At 38.5% G+C, this 23,775-nt stretch overlaps 1 protein-coding gene across 6 annotated transcripts in view; it reads right to left on the bottom strand.

Moving 5' to 3' along the window:
* The window catches only part of IL1RAPL1 (interleukin 1 receptor accessory protein like 1), a 642,787-nt gene that overhangs the window by 321,070 nt on the left and 297,942 nt on the right, over nucleotides 1–23,775 (bottom strand). For all 6 annotated transcript variants that reach the window (XM_083734324.1, XM_083734319.1, XM_083734321.1 and 3 more), the window contains one exon: nucleotides 2,232–2,511. In XM_083734324.1, coding sequence (XP_083590450.1) covers nucleotides 2,232–2,511 — 280 coding nt within the window. The remainder of the gene's footprint in view (nucleotides 1–2,231; nucleotides 2,512–23,775) is intronic.

Here is a 23,775-nt window from a genome sequence, read left to right as displayed (position 1 = left end):
ATTGCCTTATCTATGCGAGGATGCATTTGTTATCAACAACTGTTTTATGGATTATCATGGAAAATTTTGAAATTATCAGTGTCCTGCATTTTTTCCTGCATTTTACGGTATTTCCTCTGACATCACTCCTTACAATCCCCCCACAACCATGATATATACCTGTAACTTAGGACAACACTTTAATGCTTTTGATAAATTGCAATCCACAATAGCTTAGGCAATAACCATTTGCTAACACTTAAAGAATCCAGACTCTTAGAAAATATAGACGGCTTAAGCTTTTCGAGAAGCCCACAGGTCAGTATATTCATCTCTATTACTAATAAATATAGGTCCCATATCATGCTAATATTCTTAATTATGTTTTGAAATCCAACAATCAATAACATGGCAGTTCACAACCAGGTGAAGAAGCATGATGCTTTTTATGGTTCACAATGGGGAATTAAAAAGCTCAGCATTTATCTATAATGACTATAGATTGTTTAAATAAATGGTCAAAATTGTCAGCACTTTCAGCAGAGGGAACAAATTGTGAATTGACAGATAAACTGTATAAATTCTCTGTAAATATGGTTCTTTTACTGTAGGACACCATTAAGAACATGTCCTTGAGTCTAAGCAATTATTGACCTTTACAGCCTCTTCATGTGTTGTACCTCCTTTCTGAAAGTGGATATAATAATAATAAGGAAAAATACTTATTGTTGAGAATGGAGTGCATAATGAGGTAAGACTAGATGGAAATCTGCAGAAAATAGGAAGCTATTGCAATCATTTCAATAAGAAGTATCAAGGACTAGAGATGACAAAGACTACACGGTCCACTTCTGGGTTTTCTCACTCCTGGTTATGAAGTCAGACAATCTTTATAACAGGCGTGCTTTCTTCCCAGTCACATTTTCAGGAGTGTAATTTATTATGGATTTTGCAGTATGCAGGTAACTGAGTCATATCTACAGATATGTGTCAATGAAGAGCTATCAGAGCTTTTACAGTCTTTCTGCAAAGGGCAATAAGCAAAATGTTACAACCCATTTAGCAATAAACTGTGCATTTTCTCTTCAAGGCTTTTCCTGCATTTTTTATGTGCATCATTTAACCTATCTCTAAATTTAATTCTATATTCTCTGGTAATTTTCAAAATCTGAGTTGGAGCCCAGATGGTTTCTGTTTTCTCCATGGGCAGGAAAATATATCTCAGTATGAATCACTTTAGCGATGCAGAAAGAAGTGGAAAAGCAGAATATGCATTTCAAAAGCAAGAACTGTGAGAAGTGATGCACTGTATGGGAGCTGCTTGTGTCCATGTATGCATCATTTAAGAAGGCGCTGAGATAATCTCAGTGCCATTGCAGAATGCAACTGAAAGATGGCTATAAAAAGGTGCAAGTTAAAGAAAGTGTTTTTGTTCAACCAGCTTTTCCTTCAGCAATCATTTCTATATATATTCTAGTAATTCATATTTCCATCATGTAGAAAACTCTGCAGATTTCAAACAACAACAAAAATCCAGGGGAGGAGGGCAGACTGGATTTCCTTGTCTTAGGGAATGCAAGGATCTGTCAATTTCAGTTCCCTCGGTCTTTCATTTTTCTAATTCTCCAGTTTTTCACATTTTATAGCAATTTGCTTTATAAAAAATCCACCAGCATTTTAGTGCGATTTCCCTCCCTAATAAACACATTGGTATATGCAGTTTTGACTAATGCACACATTTTTGAAATTTATCCAATGTAGTGCATTTTTGTATGTTCTTTTCATTAATATCTTAATGATTATGCACAGCTTTCACCTAATATATGGTTGCAGAAATGCATTGCAAAATATGGATAGGTGTGTTTATGCTTGCATATAGTTTCAGAAAGTGTGAATTTGATAGATTTGGCTTGGAACTCATACTGAATTGAATTTCTCTTCCATCCCTAGCTAATCTTAACACTTCCAATAAGCAATATTTTCTTTCTCAGGGAACAGCAAAGTCATAGATACGACTTTTATGTCTGTCCCAAATGATGACATGTCAAAGATGGTATATTTGAAGCAAACTCATCCAAGGTCTACATATATTAATAAAATTATTTTCTATTATAAAGCAAATGAATGTAAATATACTGAAGAGGTAAAGATCATGGTTCAATGATAATATAAGATTCATCAGGTGCTGTAAAGACAAAGAAATGTTTATATAGCTTTCCTTTGCGACTTGTTGAAAAATGTAAACCACATACCTTATGACACATGCATAAAGCCCACTGTCTTGGGGCACTGTTGGACGAAACCAAATGGCATCTTCCTCTTTGCTCATTCTAGTTCCATCAAAAGCTATAGGCTCCTCAAAATCTCCAGGTCCAGAGCTTTTGTACCACATTAAACTGAGTCCAGCACTTTGTGCTAGGGTGTAATTTGCTCTTATATATCCATAAAACAATGCACACTTTATACGAACAGGTTCTCCCACTAAGACTTGATACTTCTTGTAATCCACTGACCAGTCAGTACATCCATCCGCTAAAAGAGAAAAGAAGAAGAAAAGACAATTATGTGGTATACTGCTGAATATACAGCACAGTTCCTACTTAATTTGTAATCGTACTTCTTTGAAGTTGTCATGCCAGAGTTACTGATTCAAAGCAAAATACTTTAGATTGGTTTCACTGAATATGCAGCCAAGACTGACCACAAAAATTGCTTTCCCTATTGGTGCCATATTTTCCACAGTGTGGGACAATCAGCAAATCTCATCAACCAACTGGATAATTTAAGTGATAAGTAAGAAATTATCCTTTCTCTTCACTATATCCTTAGGCTGAATTATCACAAAATATTTGATTGAAATATGTGCAACAGAGTCCATCTAGCCCAGAGGGTGTCATAATCACTGAACAGCATTAATCAAATATCTTCAAGTTAATAACAGAAATGAAAGAAGGGAATTATCCCATCTTTTAAAAAATGTGGCAAGTTAATGGCTGCAAACTGGAAAGTTTAGGTTAGATCCTAAGTTAGGGGGAGGTGAGGTATTAATGTTAAGCCTAATTGCACAGCAGAACAAAATGTCAAGATAAATTATTCAGGTCATTATGACTGGGTATTCTACAGCAAATTTACTGGAAATATCTGACTTTTCTGTATTTAAAATTACTAGGAGTTAAACAAAATCATCCAAGTGGTTGTGTGTGTGTGTGTGTGTGTGTGTGCGCGCGCACACACACACACACTTATAAAGATTATAACTGCTAAAACTAATCTAATCTGATCCTGTGAGATAGAACAGGTTATTTACTCTGAGGAGCACCACTTTCCATTTAATCTACTTATTTATAATGATATGAAAGGGGAGGACAATATTCTAGAATCCTGTCTTGCTTACAGCCAGCCAGAGCTGAATATGCAATTCTGAGTTTCTCTCCTTGAAAGCTTGGGGCAAGCCTAACTCTAAATTTGGAGGCCTGATCTCTTCCGCATCCCCCACAAGCCCCCTGCAAGATCCTTCTGATTTTGGTAGTGGCAAAGAAGAGGAAAAAATAGATACAGTCCTGAAGTGAGTGGAAGCCAACATTTGACCATTTGATGACTGGAGAGAGGGTAATAATTTCCTCCTTAGCTGATCTGCATGGACTTCTAAAAAGAAGACCAACTAATCAGCAATGTTAAATAGCAGAGGGTGTGGGCCTGCAAATAACACTTTTTTTAATAAGACAGCTTCCCCACTCCTATTTGAGGCTCTTTTTTTATAAGACAGTTTCCCCACTCCTATTTGAGGCTCTGGAGGCTGACATGGGAGTGCAGGGGCTATATTAACAGCAAGAAGGCTTAGAAGCTGTTGCAGGTCCCCAAGAGTGTGACTGCCAGCTGGCTGTCCAGCGCATGGAAAGCCCCTTCACAAGGGATTTGGAGAAGTCAGTGGGGCTGCCCACCTGTCAATCATGCAGTATTATAATGGTGTCATGTGGCTGACAGGTGGGTGACCCTGCCAACCTCTAAAAATTGGCCCATGAGGCTACGCTTGTCTTCGGAACAGTGGTCATTAGATGGCTACAACAGCTGTGATAGCTCTGTTCTTAGGAAAGTGAAGCTTGTATACATAAAGAGCTATCTATATGTGCCTTTTGTTCATGAAGTGTATATGATGACGGGTTCAAAACACATATAACAGTTCGTGATTAACTCAATTTTGCACCCCATTCCCTATCCCACTTTGTAGCTACATACAAGTGTTTTGGATGAAACACTTGCATAAATTATACATAGACATGGGAGGAAAACATTTTCTGTCATAAGCACAAGGAGCATGAACATTGTCTGTCCCCTAGTTATACAGGTAGTCTCTAAGTCCTCAATTACAAAGTTCAGAAATATGGAAGAATTTATTATCCATTATCCATTTTCATTCATGGTTAACAGAAGTTTGGTTATGCAGAACTGTTATACTTCAGTTAGCTCAGCTGATAATATATCATGCTGTAACACTCAATGATTATCCATTTATTTGTGCCACTTAAAATCCACATCTGCATATTTATTATGTTGGAAACCACTTTGCTTTCAATCTGTTCGATGAGTTCACCATGCTTTTAAATTTCAAAAAATACATACTATAAAGGAGTATTCAAATGAGTCCTTGGAAATGCGAAATATTTTTAAATCTTATGATGGTTGGCTTATTGCAACTGCAACAAATTCAGAATATCAAAAGCTAAAATACAGAGAATATTATCATCACAATAGCAATACTGTATCAGGAATCCAAGTTTGGAGAAATAGCAAAAGTCTCATCAAAAGTACCTTACACTTAGTGTTAAACACTGAATCCATAATCGTAGGCACACAAACCGAAACTCATTCCTGCTGAGCTAGTGAGGGATAGAGGTGCGGCTTCTAGAGAAATGTAATTGCTAAGAAGGCTTCCCAGCTACCCCACATTTTCAAACCATGATTGGATCCTGCCAGTCCTTGATAATTCCAGGTCAGTCCTGAGACCTTGTCTGATCAAGAGGCACCACTGTCTTCTTCTACCACTATGAACCTGGCAATACATTACATACACCAAATGTAGTAGACATATGTAGCTAACCTTTACCTGTTCTAAATTCTGAATCTCTGCCAAGAAGATAAGATTGAAGGGGAAAAACACAGGATAGAGATTTTGCTGAACAATTTTTTTATCATTTCATTATTTGTCTATATTTAAGTTTCTCCTTAGAAGCCTCATTCCGTGCCCCAAAAGTGTGGGATGCCTTTCCCTGGTGGTTTTGCCCAGTATCTTGTCCGTGCAATGGGCTCGTGGGGAAAAAGCTGTCCCATGAGTCCTTGCAAAGAGGAGGGAAAAGCCTATATGAGACAGTTTCCCCTGGAACAGCTTCCCGTTCATCCTCAGGTTGGAGCCTTCACTGAACAATTTTGGGTTGCTGGTTAACAGGACCAGAAATGGTTTTTTTCTTTCAACCTGATTGACACTTGGTTGAGGGTATTTTGCCTTTCCATCAATGAAATTATGACCTTCCTTTGTTAGGCAAAGAAGTTGTTTCTTGAGGGTGGAAATGGCATTGGGCAGGATCAACATAGTATAGGAGGCCCCCATAAGGGGTCTGAGGGGAGGATTGACCACAGCACTCCTAAACTTAGGTTGGGGTATCTGCCTGGCTAGAATCTGCACCCGGGTCACTCAGTGAGAACTTGCTTGCCCTGCCTGCTGCTGTCAATAAAGAATTGGCCTGATTTTATCCCACCACCATTGTACAGTCTGGTACAGTCTGCTGCTCTCATGGGTCACATAAAGCGCTTGCCTGGGCAATGTAATTTTCATCTGGAGTTGCAAGCAGAGAGCAGGGAAAGTTATTCCTGCACAAAAATAAGGTGAAAAAGCAGCAGCCAGTTATATCTGTTCTCCTGTGTTTTTAATTGAAATCCCATTCTCTCTGCTTATCTCTGGGAGATCTTGCAGTATTCTCAATAGGGGTGTGCATCAGATTTGGGCAGATTCCATATCTGAAACAAAATCAGGCTCTTTCTGAAGGATTTTGGACTTCTGACGTAAAGTGAGATCCTTCCAAAGAACTAAAAACCAAATCAGGGGACACCTAACTAATTTGGGGCAATCCATAGATTCTGACATTAAAAAGCAATAACAGTACAGTATGTCTGCAAAAAGAAAGAAAGAAAGAAAGAAAGAAAGAAAGAAAGAAAGAAAGAAAGAAAGATGGCCTCCAAGCTTTCAGTATAAGATATATACTCTAGGATGGAGAGAAGGCAAAGGGATAACTCTTTTGCCTAGGGTAATTTTTAATACGAGAGGGCTCTCCAATCACAGCGCTTTAGGGGGAGGGATTTTGCAGTAATATATCACCTTATTCTTGCTTTTGATGCTAGTAAATTCTGCAAGTGGTACTTGCTGAAAAAAATGCTGAACATTCAAGTCTTTCTACTTCTGTGTCATATGCCTAGACATCCACTCTTGTCAAATCATTTTTGTCACCGCAGGAAAAACCCTGTTGTTATTTATCTAAAATTTTGCAGGATTTATCCCCTTAAAAGGAGCTGCCAACCTTGCAAATTTCACCCACTTCTGCTTTTAAAAATAAAATAAAATAAAAACTTGAAAGGTGAGGAGCACACAAATCCCAGGCTCTTCATGTGAAAATTGGCTGACCTTAACCGCTCTTGGAGGACTACTGTGCTTGTAAATCTATCCAATTATGTCAAAAGGGGGGTGGGGAGTTATAGCTGTGCTTAAATGTCCCCAATAATAGTAAAAGGAAAGGCACAAAGTTTAGGATATACAGTGGTACCTCAGGTTACATACGCTTCAGGTTACAGACTCTGCTAACCCAGAAATAGTGCTTCAGGTTAAGAACTTTGCTTCAGGATGAGAACAGAAATCGTGCTCCAGCGGCGCAGCGGCAGCAAGAGGCCCCATTAGCTAAAGTGGTGCTTCAGGTTAAGAACAGTTTCAGGTTAAGAACGGACCTCCAGAACGAATTAAGTACTTAACTAGAGGTACCACTGTACTGAATAATGATTTGGATTTGAACCTGAGCCAAATTGAAGCTTCTAGATTAATCTAAACCAAACTGCTCTGTTTTCTGAAGCACTGTATCAGGGTTGAAATGAAACCTTTTCAACAGCTAAAGCTTGTAGGCTAAAGCTTGGTTCCAAACGATAATCACTATTCAAGTGTAATGTTTTATCAGGTCTTCATTGCTTGCCTGCAATATGGATTATCAGCCAACTGCTCATGTTCCTGTATCCAGTCTTTCTAGTCCTTTTCTGTCATCCCCTAGACATACACCAAAGTACACACATTTTGTGTACTTTCTTATTTTTATTTTTTAAATTTAGGCTAGTGATCAAAGACAGGTGCTACCAGTAGTGGTGGTTATTTCAGCATTTTGCTACTCATTACCACATTCATTTATGTAAATTCACCATATTTATGTTTTAACTTATTACCCACCGAGAACTGAATGAATGAAAAACATCTGTAATTGCCTGCCAAACTTATTATAATCAAGGTCACTGTGGTACCTATGAAGACTATAAGCACCATATTTAACCATGAGAATTGTATATAGAAATGGGTGGCTAAAATGTATTATTAATATGAGTTACATGTAGCCATGCATATGCACTATACTTGAAAAAAAGTTTTCTAAAAGCCCATTCCAGATAAATGCAGATGCAGCAGTGGCTGGGGGAATAAACATTCAAAGGATAATAATGAATGGATTAGCAAAAAACTAAAAACAGGATCTATTTATATTTTGCTGTAGTGGTTGCTATGGTCAAGTTTGAAATCTTCATTAATGACTTAGATGAAAAAGCAAATAATACACATGAGCAGTAAACTTGCAAGTCAGGTGGCTAGAAATTGTAAAAAAAAACTATATTGTTCACTACACTTATCAGCTTATCTGACCATTTCCCCTCCTTCAGTCCCATCTGTGGAATAAATTGTTGCAGTGATGATGAACTGATAGATTCACTAGGCTCAAACTTCCCTCTGTCTAAATTTCCATTACCACACCTTCCTACTACCAATCATACTTCCTTCTTACTTTTATAATTGAGGAAACACTTTAATTATTCACAAAAAAAGAAACTTCAGAGATCCTTTCAATGAAGTGGCTGAAGTACCTAATCTCTGTTTTAAGCTGCAAACAGTTATTGCACCTGATCATAGCACAATGTAGGGAATAAGATGAATATCATTTACCCAGTTGTTTCCTTGAATAGCTTTTGCGGATGAAGTAAACCACAGTATATCACTGTCCTCATAATGAGATCGTTCTGCTGGATAAACAAGCTCCCTGCAGGCTATACCTGCTGATCAGACCCAGCGAACCAAATATTTAACCATTCTGAGGGGGCCCTCGCCGCCATCCTCAAAATTGCACACACTGATTCAAGGGAAAATTTGATTCAGAGAAGTAGAAAATTGAGCCACTAACTCCTGGGCCTGTTGCTACAACCTGGTTTAATAACAGAGCTTCAATTCAATTTCTACGTTCTGTGAGGTAATACAAGTCCCAGAGTTTCCAATACAGCTCAAGAAATCTAAATTCCTATTATATCTTACCAATTTAAGTAGAGAACTAAAACAAACCAAAAGTCCAGAAAGGGAAACTGTACAAACAACATGTAAAAAGGACTGTAATAAAAACCATAGAAGATATGAGAATTCTTACATGCCTGTATTTACAAATAATATAAAACACGAAGGTATTTAAGATAAAGATTTTTTTAATCCTTCATTCCTATCATAATTGCCAGCTAGCACTCCTACTGTACCATTGCCAGCTATCAACAAAACTAGTATGTTCAGAAGCATCTTTGTATATTTTACAAATTGTTTCTTTTTATAAGTTTAGCACAATGATTTGTAATCTAGCAAATGAGGTAAATAATATTTGTGAATTTGTTTCAGACGCGCAGAGAAATTTTGGGAGGGGCAAGGGAGATGATATGTGGAGATGCTGCATTACGAATGGATGAACCTGTCACTTCTGGCATCTCTCAATTTCTCATTTTTCCAGTCTTAAATTCATTTCACATCAGTGGTTTTATTCTGTTTTTAAATTAAAAGGTCCTTACGAAAATTGTAAATTTGTCCTAAAATGCTAAATTTTGCATGCAATTTTGCCAAATATAAACATTTTTGCAATCATCTCTAATATAATGCATTTTTGTATGTTATATTTTCTGACGTATACATTTTAGGTGTTCAGTGGTACCTCGGGTTACAGGTGCTTCAGGTTACAGAAGCTTCAGGTTACAGACTCTGCTAACCCAGAAATATTACCTCGGGTTAAGAACTTTGTTTCAGGATGAGAACAGAAATCACACGACGGCGGTGCAGTGGCAGCGGGAAGCCCCATTAGCTGACGTGGTGCTTCAGGTTAAGAACAGTTTCAGGTTAAGAACGGACCTCCAGAGCGAATTAAGTTCTTAACCCAAGTTACCACTGTACTCTTCCTTATATTAAAAGTATTTTTGAGCTCAAATTTTGCATAACAAAATTCAAAGAAGTGCAAATTGAATTTTGTTCCTGTCCCTAGTCTAGAATGCAGTGTTTGGTTTTAATTCAATTGGCTAGCTAGTGATCATTCCACTAAAACTAAGCTAGTTTACGTCATTTGCAGCTAACACCAAGCTGGGAGGGGTAGCTAATGCTGCAGAAGACAGAATTGGGATTCAGCATGAATTTAACAGATTGGATAACTGGGCCCCAACTAACTTAATTTCAAAAGCGACAAATGTAAGGTTCTACACTTTGGCTAGAAGAACCTGCTTCATAAGTATAAGGTGATGGACACCTTGCCTGCCAGTAGTACATATTAAAAGGATCTAGTGGTTGTAGTACTGTGTGCGCAGCTGTCTCCTGGTGGGCAAGCTTCAAGCTTTGCAAGAGAACAGCTTCAGTCTTCACCTAGTAAGCCGTGGTGCAAAGGTGTGGGAGGTCTGCAGAATGGAAAGAGGGGACTTTGGGGGAGGCAAGGAAGGGGGGGTGAGATGAGACCCTTCCACCACCGCAGAACCTTCTCTCATTCCAAAGACATGTTTCAAACAGTCAAAAACACCCAAGGAGGGTACAAATCAGGGCTGTATCTGATTCCCGAGCCCGATATTCCCTATTCACATTCTCACCTAATACCCTTAACAAACAACAGGGGGACACAATTTTCTAGTTTGCATTAGGTAGCAAAATATCTTGAGCTGGTCCTGGTATTGGAGCACTCTGGGGAGGAACCCACAGCACCACGGAGAGCTCCTAGAGAGTAACTTCTCCCAGAAAGAGTTGGGCATTAACTGAGATTTTTTGAGCCGCTATCTCCAGTCTGCCTCTGCTAGGCTCTGCTCCCTTTTGAAGAACTAAAATCTCTAAATGGCCAATCCTGCAGCCAGAAGAAAGGCAATTCTGCATTGGACTGGCAAGGTAGTGTGGGAAGCACAATTATCCAAGCACAGGAGAAGGTGCCTATGAGGTCCTGGTTCCAATTCTATGGCCCCTTGTGTCATGGGATCTGGTTCAGTGTGCTGCAACCTACTAGATCTAGGTCTAGTATAACCCTGTTCACTAGATTCCAACTTGGTGTCTTGGTTGCTGCTGGACTCCATGCTCATGTTCATCTTCTCCTCAAAGTCACCATTCATACACACCCTATCTTATTGTGGGGGGATAGAGAGCTTTAGTCTCCCCATCCTGGCTTATTGAGACTTCAGTGTGGCTTTCCCTATTGGCACTGGGAACAGCTAAGTAGTACACAGAGCTGTTATATGAGCAGCAAGGAGGGGAAAGGATGAATCAGCTAGGGAGAGACTGTGTGGTAAGCAGTTGTAGGTCACATGCATCTACAGGCCTAGGATTCCCCACAAGTGAGGGCTCTGAAATGCTCAACATTTCCTCTGCAAAAGTTGATGGAATAAATCAGAGAAATACATATACTTCAGCTTAATCAAGAGTCTCTGGGATGGTTCCAATAGACTTTGGTGTGAAATGTAGTTTCAGAATAAGCTGTCTGCAGACCTCATGGTTCAAAATATATGTGCAGCTTCTTCCCTTCCCTTTCAATTCACATTGCACTATGTATGCTCATGAAACAGTTTTGTGCTTATAGGTAATTTTGCATAGTTGACTCGGAAGCTATATGCCATGGGGGTAAATACAGTGAATTGGTAAAGTAACCTCAATAGGCAAAGCTAATGATAAATGCTGTATCTTTACTGGAAACACATTATAAGATTGGCTGTTTCAATCAAAACACACTTTAAGGCACAGGAAAAAAAATATACTTTGGCTATAGCCGAGCATGTGAAAACCAGACTTGGATTTTCAAAAGAGGTTAATGGAGTTCAGTACTCAAATCTCATCAAGATTTATAGAAATTAGATGCAAAACTCCCTTGGCTCCTATAAAATTCCCAGACCTGGTTTATTTGATAGCTGGCAATTCCAGGTAATTGATTCACTCTCTCTGTCTCCCCCACCCCTGAAAGAAAACAAACTGGTAGTATAAGAGATGGAAAAACTAACCCCTTAAACAACCCTTATACATGCCATAAAAATCAAACATACACAAAAAGGTGCTTTTTATGACACATTCACAGAATGTGTCAAATGTTACTGTCTCCACATTCCTCTCCCTCACCTCCTCTCTTCAGGTGTAATAATTTTCTTCTTCATACAAACCCACTATCCTACTGACATTAATATAGCTAAAGGAATAAATGTTGGTTCATACTCATCTAGGAAATGATATATTGTCTTTTCCTGCTTCTATCTAAATGCTCTAAATCTGGGAATCTCTCAGATTTCATCACAACTGTGACCTACCAATCCTATCTGCATATTGCAGTACAAGTTTTGGCTGCTTCAACATGGCATATAAATACAATTTCTATTCTATTAAAAATCCATAACCAAATTTTTGAACACAGTTCTTCAGGGCTGTACCACATCTCTGCCTGGACAGCTACTACACATTGGCTCTTTAGACTTCACGAGGAAGTGAATGTCAGCTGCATCATCAATGGCCATCATGCCAGAAGCTCCCCTCCTTTCCCTATTCTGACCTTCCCCTTCAGTTTGTTTGCTGCAACACATCGAACGATCAACTCTGGTTCCTCTCACTATTAATCTGCACCTAACCAGCCCATGACAATGACATTCTTATTAGATTTATAGTTAAATCTACTGTACATAGTAGCTAAAATCAAGTTGAATATGTGACAGCTTTCATTCAGGCAGCAATTCCTAAAAATTATTATGCAGCACATTAGTGTGTCCCGTATACACTGGCAGAAGTGTGCCTGTCTTTTCCCCATCCAGAATGACCTGTCTTTAGCTGTGATTCTTGCTCTGCAGGGGGGTTGGACTAGATGACCCTTGGGATCCCTTCCAACAATACAGTTCCTTGATTCTGTGAATTCTACAGAGATGGATAATCCAGCACTATGTTTTCTTAATGCACCTTTGAGATGTCTTATTTCACATACAAAATTGGCTAAGGCTTGCCAGTGCATGAACACCAATTGAATGGAAAGCCATTTAAACGTGTGTGTTAGTACTTATAGGATTCACAATCACAACACAAGTAGAGGATGTAGGTCTCGCATACCTGCCCTTCCTCTTCCACCTCCCCATGTTGAATAGAAGGCTTCTCATCATGTTCACCTGACCTTCAAACGGCCTGTAGAACTTCCCATTCAACAAGGGAAGGTTGGAGTAGAGCAGGTAGAAACAGAGTGCATGGGGGTATTGGGGACGCAGTAGTGAGAATAGCCTGAGAATATTCCACATGTGTTATTTCCAAATTAAAGACAGGATAACAGGAGGAACACATCTGATGGATGTTCCATTAAAAGGGGCTATCACTGAACTCAAATTTCTGTTCTCTTTTCTCATGTATACTTATTGCTCATCTGGCAATAGACACTCCATACTCTCCAATAGCTTTTGACTGCTTTCTTCACCAAAGGCTCCTGAGCAAATTTAGCAGTCATGGAATAAAAGGATGGGGACTAATATATCAATAACTAATAGTTTAATAGAGACCAATAATAAACTGAAGGATGTTAAAGATGGCGACTTTCAGATCTGTATCGCAACCAGTTGCTTTTAACTTTTACATAAATGATCTGGAGTTGAGGGTGAATAGTGAGGTGCAGTGGCGTAGCGTGGGGGGTGCAGGGGGGGCGGCTGCACTGGGCACAACATCTGGGGGTTAGGGTTATGGGGCGCAAATCCACGGGTTAGGAGGCGCAAATCCACGGGTTAGGGGGCGCAAATTACTTGCCTTGCCCCGGGTGCTGACAACCCACGCTCCGCCACTGGTGAGGTGGCAAAGTTTCCTGGTGGTACCAATTAAACACTTAAAAACTAAAAGGGTACTGAGGAGCTTCAAAAACATCTCCAAACTGTGTAAATGGGGGGGGGGGAATGGAAAATGTGGTTCAAGGTAGTAAAAAAATCCTAACTTTCTGGACGATAAGGCTCTCACTGGGTACTAATAAGGATGATTATATACATCAGGTGATATTCATCTAACTTCTACTAAGAATAGAATTAATGAGCATAACTAAATTAGGTCCATTAATTTAAATGGGTCTGCTCAGAGTAAATCTTAGTTGAACACTACCCTGTATCCAGAATCAGAGGTAGCAGGCCTCTCAATACCAGTTGCTTAGGAATGCAAGCAAACGAATACTGTTGTGCTCATGTCCTGCTTGTAGCATCTGGTTGGGAAACAGGAGGTTGAGTTAGATAGATATTTTGTGTCATCCAGCAGGGCTCTTTCTATGTTATCAGTGTTGCCAAAGCACTGGCAGACACACTTCCTTCTTCCCATCAAAATCAGATACAGTCATACCTCGGGTTACAGACACTTCAGGTTGCATTTTTTCAGGTTATGGATGCGCCGAAATCCGGAAGTACCGGAATGGGTTACTTCCAGGTTTGGAGGGTCGCGCATGCACAGAAGCACTAAATCGTGCTTTGCGCATAAGTGCCGCTGTGGGTTGCAAATGTGCATCCCACATGGATCACGTTCACAACCCGAGCATCCACTGTAGACAGAAGCTGGATACTAATAAATCTAACACTATATTAGGGGTTTTGTAAAAAAATAAAATAAAGCGATGGTGGTTGTCTGAGGTACAGTCATTTTATACAGGATGTCAATGAAGTTAAAACTGCGGTGGAACAACCTTATAACCTGGGTGTCCCTGTGAGAGGAAACATTACAGACTGATGCTTCACTCTGCTTGATCTCTGTGCACCTTTACAATCTTTACAATGCCTCAAAGGCACTGAGGTAAAGAAAGTGCAGTATATATTTTAATGTCAAGCCACAGGACTGAAACAGTTTTTGATCTGAGATTATTTAGAATTTCCTTTGGGGCTGAGATTTCTAATACATTCTCTTAGCCTCTCTTAACCCCACTGTTCTTATATCCTGGCAACATAGGTGCTATTGTTTTTCTATGCACGTTTTACAGGGTAACAATTTACCATTGGCAAGTTTTTGCCACCTCAAGATTCATAATCTTTAACATGGAAGGAAGCTACATGGAAACAAAGATCTGCTACAGACTTGCGGAAAACTATTTCTACCATGCATCCCAGGAATCTCAACACCTAGCAACATATTTGTATACTTATTTCTGATTATATTTCTCAGACACATTATTAAGAAATGTCTTGAGTACAAGAAAAAAGGAGTGGCTAAAAAATGACATGTAGATTTATTTTCTTATATATTAAAATAAATAAACCTAATTATGCTGTTGTTCTGCATCATGTTTTTTGTCTTTTATATGCTGTGAACCATCTAAAGAAGACTGTTTGAGAGGAGGTACAAAAGTATAACAGCAAACAACAGCAATCTGGGAATGAATGAATGAATGAATGATTTGTGGTTGAAAATACTGTAACAGTGGAGGAACACTGCTCTACCCTTCCTTTGTCCATCCCTCTCCCAGTTGGTTGCTCAGAGACAGAATGCTAATAACGATGATTAAATATTTAGTTTTACATTATGATAATAAACATAAGCTCCAGAGGTGCATTAATTCATTTAAAGATGATTGGAGAATCTAACTAAATGGGGCCCCTTCAGATGTACCTCTGCCCAAAACAAATGAAACTGCCTTAGAACAATTCCACATCAAGATATTCTGGGGAACAAAATGATCATCAATATGTGCTTTGCTACTCTGTTCCCATGGGGGTCAATAAAAACAGTTTTTTAATTTAAAAAAAACAGGTGGGAGAAAGGAGATACTCAAAATTGAACATGAAACACACAAATTAACATGAATAAAACATGAAACATGAGAAATAAATCCCAAAGCTATCTTTCTCCTTGGGCATTACAAGGAAGCCTTGTGCATCCTGACTTCAGGCCTAGCCGGTGATGCTGACCGGCTACAGAGCTTTATGCCTTATACCTCTGAGCAGAGAACTCTCTATGCTTCTGCTGCAGAAGTTCCAACATGCATTTAGACCATTCAAGATGCAATCATCAGTCACTGCTAGGATGATGAACTTGGTGTGGTTGGGAATTAATTTACGGAGCCGATTCAAATTGCCACTCTCAGTCTTACCCGCCTTGTTGCTACCCCATGTAACACAGAGATAATAATGTGTTCTTCAGAGTTATCTAATGAATAATTGGATAAAGTATGTGAAATAATTTGAGCACCCAGGAGTGGTGCTATATAAATGCTAAGATGAATGTTGAATCATCTTCCAGTTGCTTGGCAACCATAAGGGTTTATTTCCCTTTTCCTAGGATCTGGCTAAACTGGTACCACGAAAGGCAAAGAAAGGAAACAGAGAAGGACGCAAAGTGGGGTGAGAATGGCAGCAGGCAGGAGTGGCTTCTTTCCAAGCAAGAGAGACATTGCAATATCAGAGGAGAATCAAACATAGGCAGAAGAAACAGAGTTGAAGATAGATGCTAATCTAGACTGCCCAGAAGCTGCTATATACAAATAAAAAAAAAGTATACACAATTTTTAATGTTGTCATGCTTATATGTCTATGTTCATACTTCACAAGGAACAGAGAAGTAAGCAACTGATTTACTTGCAAAGCACATCAGGTACAGGTAGAAAGTAAGAAGAAGAAAATCCTATGCGCTACACTGCAGTAAAACTCTGATGGGATTAAACTTCACTGTATGGCGTATAGTATATTTTTCACGCATATAATAGACAACATAAATTGGATGAGGCCCATTAGTTTAATCACATGATCCTCACAGTCACCCCCTCCAAGAACTTTTTGGTTTTACAGAGTTAGGTTCATTAGTGACCATGTAGGAACTAAAATATGGGTTTTTCTTTTTTGTGAATGTGAGAATTTAAGGTTCAATATTCAATCGAGGCTTAATAATTCTTTTTTGCAGCGTTTCACATGATTATCTGTTTCCTGGATGACATGACATTTTATATTACAGAGACTTAGTTGGAAACTCTATAGCTAGGGTCGCATTGAGATTTGCACTTCAAACAGGATTAAAATCCTTCTATTTCACACTTCGTTGATTGAATCTATTTTCCCAATTTAACACAATAACTTTTCAGAGCACAACTGAATTTCCCATGTTATTTTTTGTAAAATATTTATTGCCTTCAACAGAGAAAATGCATTTATGTTTGACACCTTTATGACACTTGCCCCCCTTCATCAGTCTCACAGATTTTTATTCTTCTTCAATCCAGATGACCCACAAACTCTAAACAGCAGGGAAACGTGCACAGCTACGATTCAGACAAGATAACCTTTATGCATGTGAATTATTTAGCTTACCTATCATATGCCAATTTGCCATAGTATGCAAGAAAAATGCCGAAGGGACCATAGGATTGCTAGAGGCTCTTCAGATTTCTTTTCTGAATTGTGTTTATCAGCATTTGCCTTTATTGTGGTTAATTAAGGACACACTAAACAATTACCAGGTTATTTTCTTCTGTGCATAAATAGTTACCGTCTCTAAATATGATCATTATTTATTTTCACTGCATTTCGGTTCCAATATTTGTCCACTAACCACAGCATACATGACCACCTCACAACAACCCTGCAAGGTAGTCAGGCTAAGAGTTAAAGACTATCATTACCCTAGAGTGTGACTGAAAGTGAGAGAAGGAATTACTCATAGGGCCAGCCCCAGAGGTCCATACTAATCCTAGAGCACTTGCAAGAGGAGTCCATTGTCCCAGTAACAGCCTGGTGAGGTAACATTGCCCGTCTCTAACATCCAGCACTCCAGCTCAGAAACCCTAGTAGAAACACAGTCTCTCCCACTCAATCAGGTGAAGAGGGAGACACATACAAGAGTCAGAGTTTATGAAAACCAATCACTAAAGCATATTCTAAAATTATGTTTCAGTTATTCATACTAATAAAGACTGACTCATAGAATCATAGAATCATAGAGTTGGAAGAGACCACAAGGGCCATCGAGTCCAACCCCCTGCCAAGCAGGAAACACCATCAGAGCACTCCTGACATATGGTTGTCAAGCCTCTGCTTAAAGACCTCCAAAGAAGAAGACTGCACCACACTCCTTGGCAGCAAATTCCACTGTCGAACAGCTCTTACTGTCAGGAAGTTCTTCCTAATGTTTAGGTGGAATCTTCTTTCTTGTAGTTTGTTTTTTATTTTTAAATAATATTTATTAAAAGTTTCCAATTACAACAAAATAAAACAAAACAAAACATCCAAATTTAAAATCTTGTTTTCCATAACATCTTTCCAGGACTTCCCCTCCCCTCCCCCTCTTGTATTCCAATTCTTACTTATAAATTCAGCAATTTCTTATCCCAAATTTTGAACTTATTGTCATTGACCCAATTTTAAAATATTTTCCCATCTCCTAAAATCGACCTGTTCCCTTCCACGCGTTCCCCCCTTTAACATACATTACAAATTAAAATATAATGAAATAAAATGTAGTTTAACACCCTTTGGATTCCAAATTTCCCTCCCCCTTTTCCCGGTTGCGTTCCCAATATTTATCAACATCTGATGTCTTCCTGGAGCTCCCACAATTATTTAAGCCATAGTCCTTTACCAGTCATCTTTAATTTCGAATGTCCAATCTTGGAAGGAGTCTGTCTCAAAAAGGCCCATTTTTTCCATCCAGATTTTTATACATTAGGAGTAAAAACTCCAATTTTATTTCTTTAAACCTTTCAAATCTGGATGTCCCAAATGTTCCCTCTTCCAACTTTATCCAATTCTTGTTATTCTTGTTATTCTTGTTGTTCTTGTTGATCTCTCTCCTTTTCTTTTTTTTTCCCTTTCCTGTTTTCCTGCACAAATGTTCTAATTCCAAAAGCTTCAAATTCAGCTGCAGAGGCTCTGTTATTCAGGAACGAAACATAATGCCAAGTCCCTTCCATTTTTGTAGTTTGGATCCATTGCTCCATGTCCGCTTCTCTGGAGCAGCAGAAAACAACCTTTCTCCCTCCTCTATGTGACATCCTTTTATATATTTGAACAAGGCTATCATATCATCCATAAACATTCTATATATTAATCCAGTAAGTGAGGGAATTCTTCTAGAGCATTTTAGGGTACATTCAAGATAAGACTTAGGTTTTATGTAACTCAAACAAATATGGGAGTGCAAGTATTGTTCTACATTGTGTATTCAAAGTGAACTGATTTCTAAATAATAATTTTATTTTTATTTATTGCATTTATAATTTGCCTCTAGCTTTGAAGCCTGGGCACCGTTCTATGCACTTACAACACTGTTTTGGAACACTATTGGAAACACTATTGGAAAATGAATATTTTGGGTTTATATGCAAAACTGTAGCATCTCTGAATGCTTACAAGGCATAACTACAATAATTATTTTTAAAATACCACAGGTTCATTTTGTAGTAGTTTGTGTTATTCTAACAAGATGATGCCTGTGCAATGCTTGTAGTCCATTAACCTGGTGGGGGCAGGAACCAGGAAAGCACAACCTCCTCCTTTTTGCAGTGGGAAACAGGATTGATGCATTTGCAGAACATGTTGTAAACAGATCTCCTAGTACTCAGAACAGTGGATTATGTACTCAATCAGTTTGAACCAAATATTATAAGTGGATGAATACTTCGTGATGAACTTAGAATGATTGTTGGCTTAGCTCTTTTGCTGCTTGAGAATCATTTGAAAGTGGATGGATTTCATTAATCTCTCCAGTTAATGCAAACATGTTCTAGCTATATTGTTAGGCATGTTCAGTTCCCTTTGATTAGTGAAAACATATGGTATCTTCTGGTAGTTTAAGTAATACTCTGGATAAGCAATACATTTCAAATTCAATTACTATATTAGCAGCATCACAAAATGGTACTTTCAAATCAGGCAAAAGTACCTGTGTTTAAACATGATTAGGCATATTTATATGAACAAATGTTATTCCTCCAACACTGTGGATATGAAAAATCTGCTTGTTCAAACATTTGCCAGTGGTACTTCTCATATGACACAAATATGGTTGAATAAAGCAGCTGTTCAGAATTTTAATTCTCTAGCCACATTTCAAAGCTTTCAGCTCCTTATGTTTATAATCTCTCTCTCTCTCTCTCTCTCTCTCTCTCTCTCTCTCTCTCTCACACACACACACACACACACACACACACACACACCACCACCACACCACCCGTGACTGTTTATTTTCTGATGCTGAATTATCACTGCCACCACCATTATTAAATAAGTGTTATACAGAGTAACAAGAAGAAAACAGGTCCCTCCTCTGAGAATTTTATAATCTAAATTCTGGATAGAGATTAGAATACCAGAATGTGACAACAGATTCCTAGGAAAGAGAAAGTTGAAGTAGTTGGGATAGAGTGAGCAGAGTACAAATTTGAGTTTTTGCAGAAGGAGCAGAGAGGAAAGGATGCACACAAAATTCTCTACTTTGTTTATGGATATGGAAATTGAGAGGAGAACTGTAAAATTATCCTGACAGTTTGAGGTGAGTAAAAAAAGAAGAAGAAAAACCCTCAGAAGATGTATCAGAAAATTATTTCTAAGAAATTTTGGCCTAGCTCCACATAGCAGAACATTTTAAAAGTTACATGTTTCCTATTAAAGCTTGACATCATATATAGGTCATCTAGGCTGACATTCATGTGCATATATACTTCACCTTCCTTGAGGGAAAACATCTGGATTCTCAGTAAACTAACAGTTACCCATGAATTATGCTACACATAATCATTTAGAATTGTTGACAGTCAAGTACACATGGCATATATCCACAGATGCATAACTGATGGGGAAGAGAATAATTTCATAAAACTGTATTGTTTTGATGATTCCTTTTTTTTTTTAGCCTATGATCTAGCTAACTGAGAAGGTTTGTGCCTGTCTACCTTTTACTGTACAGAATTAGTTGCTTTTAGGTACTGTATGTAGTGAACAGTCATACAATTTGGGACCCCACCCTAATTATTCTTATTCTTCCCAGTAGGTACCTGTATAAATATAAATGTATGTATGATGATTATTATTTGGCGCCCCTTGGCTCAGCACCCTGTGCAGGGGAACTGCCCACACTGCCCTAAATCCAGCTTTGCTCTCACCATAGCGCGTCTGATCTTACTTTCCTCCTACTAACATGAGCCACCATATGAACCAGGTGGTTTCACCCATCAGTAGTAGGGTTTTCAGATGCCTAGATCTTTCTCAGTGGTAGAATCTGGTCTTTCAAATTGTAGCAGTGCGCTATGCAATGCCAAAATTCAATATGCACGCCTCTCACCTTCTGTTCTAAGTCATTGTTGTGGCGCACGCAATGCTTACAAATTGGTCACTGCTTTGCCCTGTGCCACAGCAAACTGTATAAGCTGTAACAATTATGGCTGAGACCATTTGTAACCCTTTTTCTCTCTTAGTGTGATTCTTGCTCTTCCAATCCATTCCTTCTCTGCGCTACAAGTGCAACTCTATTTACCTTACAAATAAGTGGCTTGATCATTGTGCTCCAGATAGGAGCACTTGACTTAAGTCTACATATTTATCATGCTTGTTCAAACAAAATATGGACATTTCAAATTCTAGCATGCAAACATATGGCATATCAAATACATTTTGAGAAATAAACTGACATCTGTCCAGAAAAGTAGTATTGTGCCATTCCCTCTGTGTGTTTTCTTATTTAACTCCCACATAAATTGCACCCCTTTCTACATTCCTATCCCAAACATGGGATCTGTGTTTTGTATTAAATGAAGGCAATGTATGCTGCAGAGAAGTTCTTTCAGTGTCAGAGCCAGCAGACCAAACACTAGAGTAGGTGATTCTCTTTTTGACATATGCTTTGTTTTAAACGGTATTTTAAAGTCAGCAAATGCAGTCGTAATATTATCTGTTATAAAAGATTAGGCATATAAGTGATCATTAAACTGCCGAGCAGCTGCCAAACCATCAGTGCTGACACATACAGCCACTGAAACATTGAGGTGTTATTGAAAGACAACGGCAATAGTATTTTTAACACCTTCATCTATTCTGTTATGTTGACAAAATGCCTCGATTATACTACATGGTTTGAGGACACCATAACACAGTCTACTTGCTGCTGCTGAGCAAAACAAAGAGAGCCAAGGATCTCCCCACCCACAGCACTTCCATCTCACTCTGCTTTAACCTTGGTTTATTTGCTCTCCCCAGGATGGCCTCATGGCATTTGGTTAAGGGTTTCAGCAACATCCCTGCAACCCAGGAGTGGTACAAGGGCAGGATGGGGCTGCACAGCTTCCCTGGCTTTAGAGTGCCAAGAGGGGAAGAGGTGAGGTGGTGGCAGTGGCAGTGGTGGGTTGGTGCAGTGGAGGCACAGTGGCAGAGCCAATTCAGCTCATTTCCCAATGCCCTTTCCTCCTTCTTGGTAACATATGGTACTGCTTTGATCAGAAGATGTAAAAGGAAGGCATTTTATCAGCATACTAGTTACACTGCAGCCCAAAGTTAAGTGATAATTTAATTATAACAATTTAAACTCTGCAACCTGACTTTTCAACATTTGATTAACAGCCCGAAGACAAAAAATTCAGACTCAGAGGATTGGCTACAGTTTCTTTTACATATTTATGCTAACTTTTCCATAAGTTTTCATTCCATGCTGTGTAAAAGTAAGAGCCAAGAGCAAATTACAATCCTCCTTTCACTTTTTATACATTGCTCCTTTTATCCCTTGCCTTGTCTGCTGCACCTTATAATTGTCGTGAGGAAATAAATGGTTTAATCTTAACTGAAGGTGAAAAAGCTTCATAAAATTCTTAATAATTAGAAAATTGCACCATAACTGGTGTTTTGCTGTAAGGAAGAGAAAAGGGTAAAAATAAAATAATATGTAGAGCTGTCAGCAGTAATGAGATAAAAATGAGATAAAGTAATACATTATTATGCTGCTAGGTAGTAATGCCTTCTCTACGTATCCTGGAGTATAATAATGGCAAGGCAATGGGTGAGATGTGTGAATTAAAATTAAAATAGAAAGTAAGAAAAAGTTCATCAGTGCTTTTGAACCTTTCCACAGAAAAAGTAAAATACCTGTAAGGTTACCATATATTTTGAAAATTATTTGACCCTATAAAATCTATTTTGTTTTGCTACAGGGACATAATGGAAATGTTAGCTGTTACTATTTCATAGTTTGTGTTCATAGCAGATGTTATCACCATGCATAAAGAACTTACAATAAACTGGTGGGACACACACACACACACACACATTAGTATTTTTGTTTTTGTTGCCTCTCTTCTCATAGGACCTTCAAAGCAGCTAATAAAGTAGAACAGATAAAAGTACAAAATTTGACAATAAAAGAGAAGAAATAATAAGCATGATAGCAGAAACCATTTATACTCTGTCATAAGGATCAAATAATCTCTTGTAGGCATCAAATCTGGCCCCTTGAGGAATGCTTACACTTGACACACCAAAAGAGAAGAGAATGCAGGGCAAGAAGGCCTGTTAATTGGCCAATTATGAAACAGAAAGTAGAGACTTGGAATATCAATTTTCAACATTTTATCAAAACACCCGGCTAGCAAAATTACTTATTTTAGGTATTTTTGCCTAATAATAATAATAATAATAATAATAATAATAATAATAATTATTATTATTATTATTTATTATTTATACCCCGCCCATCTGGCTGAGTTTCCTCAGCGACTCATGTGCTGAGAGGCTAGTTGTTTGCTTTGACATCACATCATTTCAACAGAATCTTTCAGATGTTCAGTGAAGAGTGCTGTGGGGATTGGGAAGAAAGCACTGTCACCATGCCAAATGAATGTCTTCATTCAGTGGCCTGGATTCTATAAGGCTATGTCTGAGACCACACCATACAAACATGAAGCCTGCTTTTTTTCAGGGTTCCGAACTGAGTGGACTTGACAGAGCCCTAAATAGCTCTGTGTACATAAGCTCTGTGTATACATTTAAATTATTTTTGGGTACAAGGTCTGTCACCATAACCCTAGCTCCTCCCAGATGTAGTTAGATTTTTATGGTCCTTGTAGCACTCATGTCTTGTGCTTTGTTGACACTGTTGCATTGATAAATATTTGGATCAAGGTAACCAAAATGATTCTGGGCACAATGTTTAGTGGGAAAACAAATATATATAATGAATATATGAAGATTTGTTGTACTGACTGAATTCAGAACTGGATTACTACAATGTCCTCTTCGTGGGCTTTCCCTTGCTCTTAGTCTAGACACTATAGTTAGTACATGGTGCTACAACAT

This window comes from Podarcis gaigeae, assembly GCF_964106915.1.
Source record: "Podarcis gaigeae genome assembly, chromosome: 4".
NCBI lineage: Eukaryota > Metazoa > Chordata > Lepidosauria > Squamata > Lacertidae > Podarcis > Podarcis gaigeae.
This window is presented reverse-complemented; position numbering and strand designations above follow the sequence as displayed.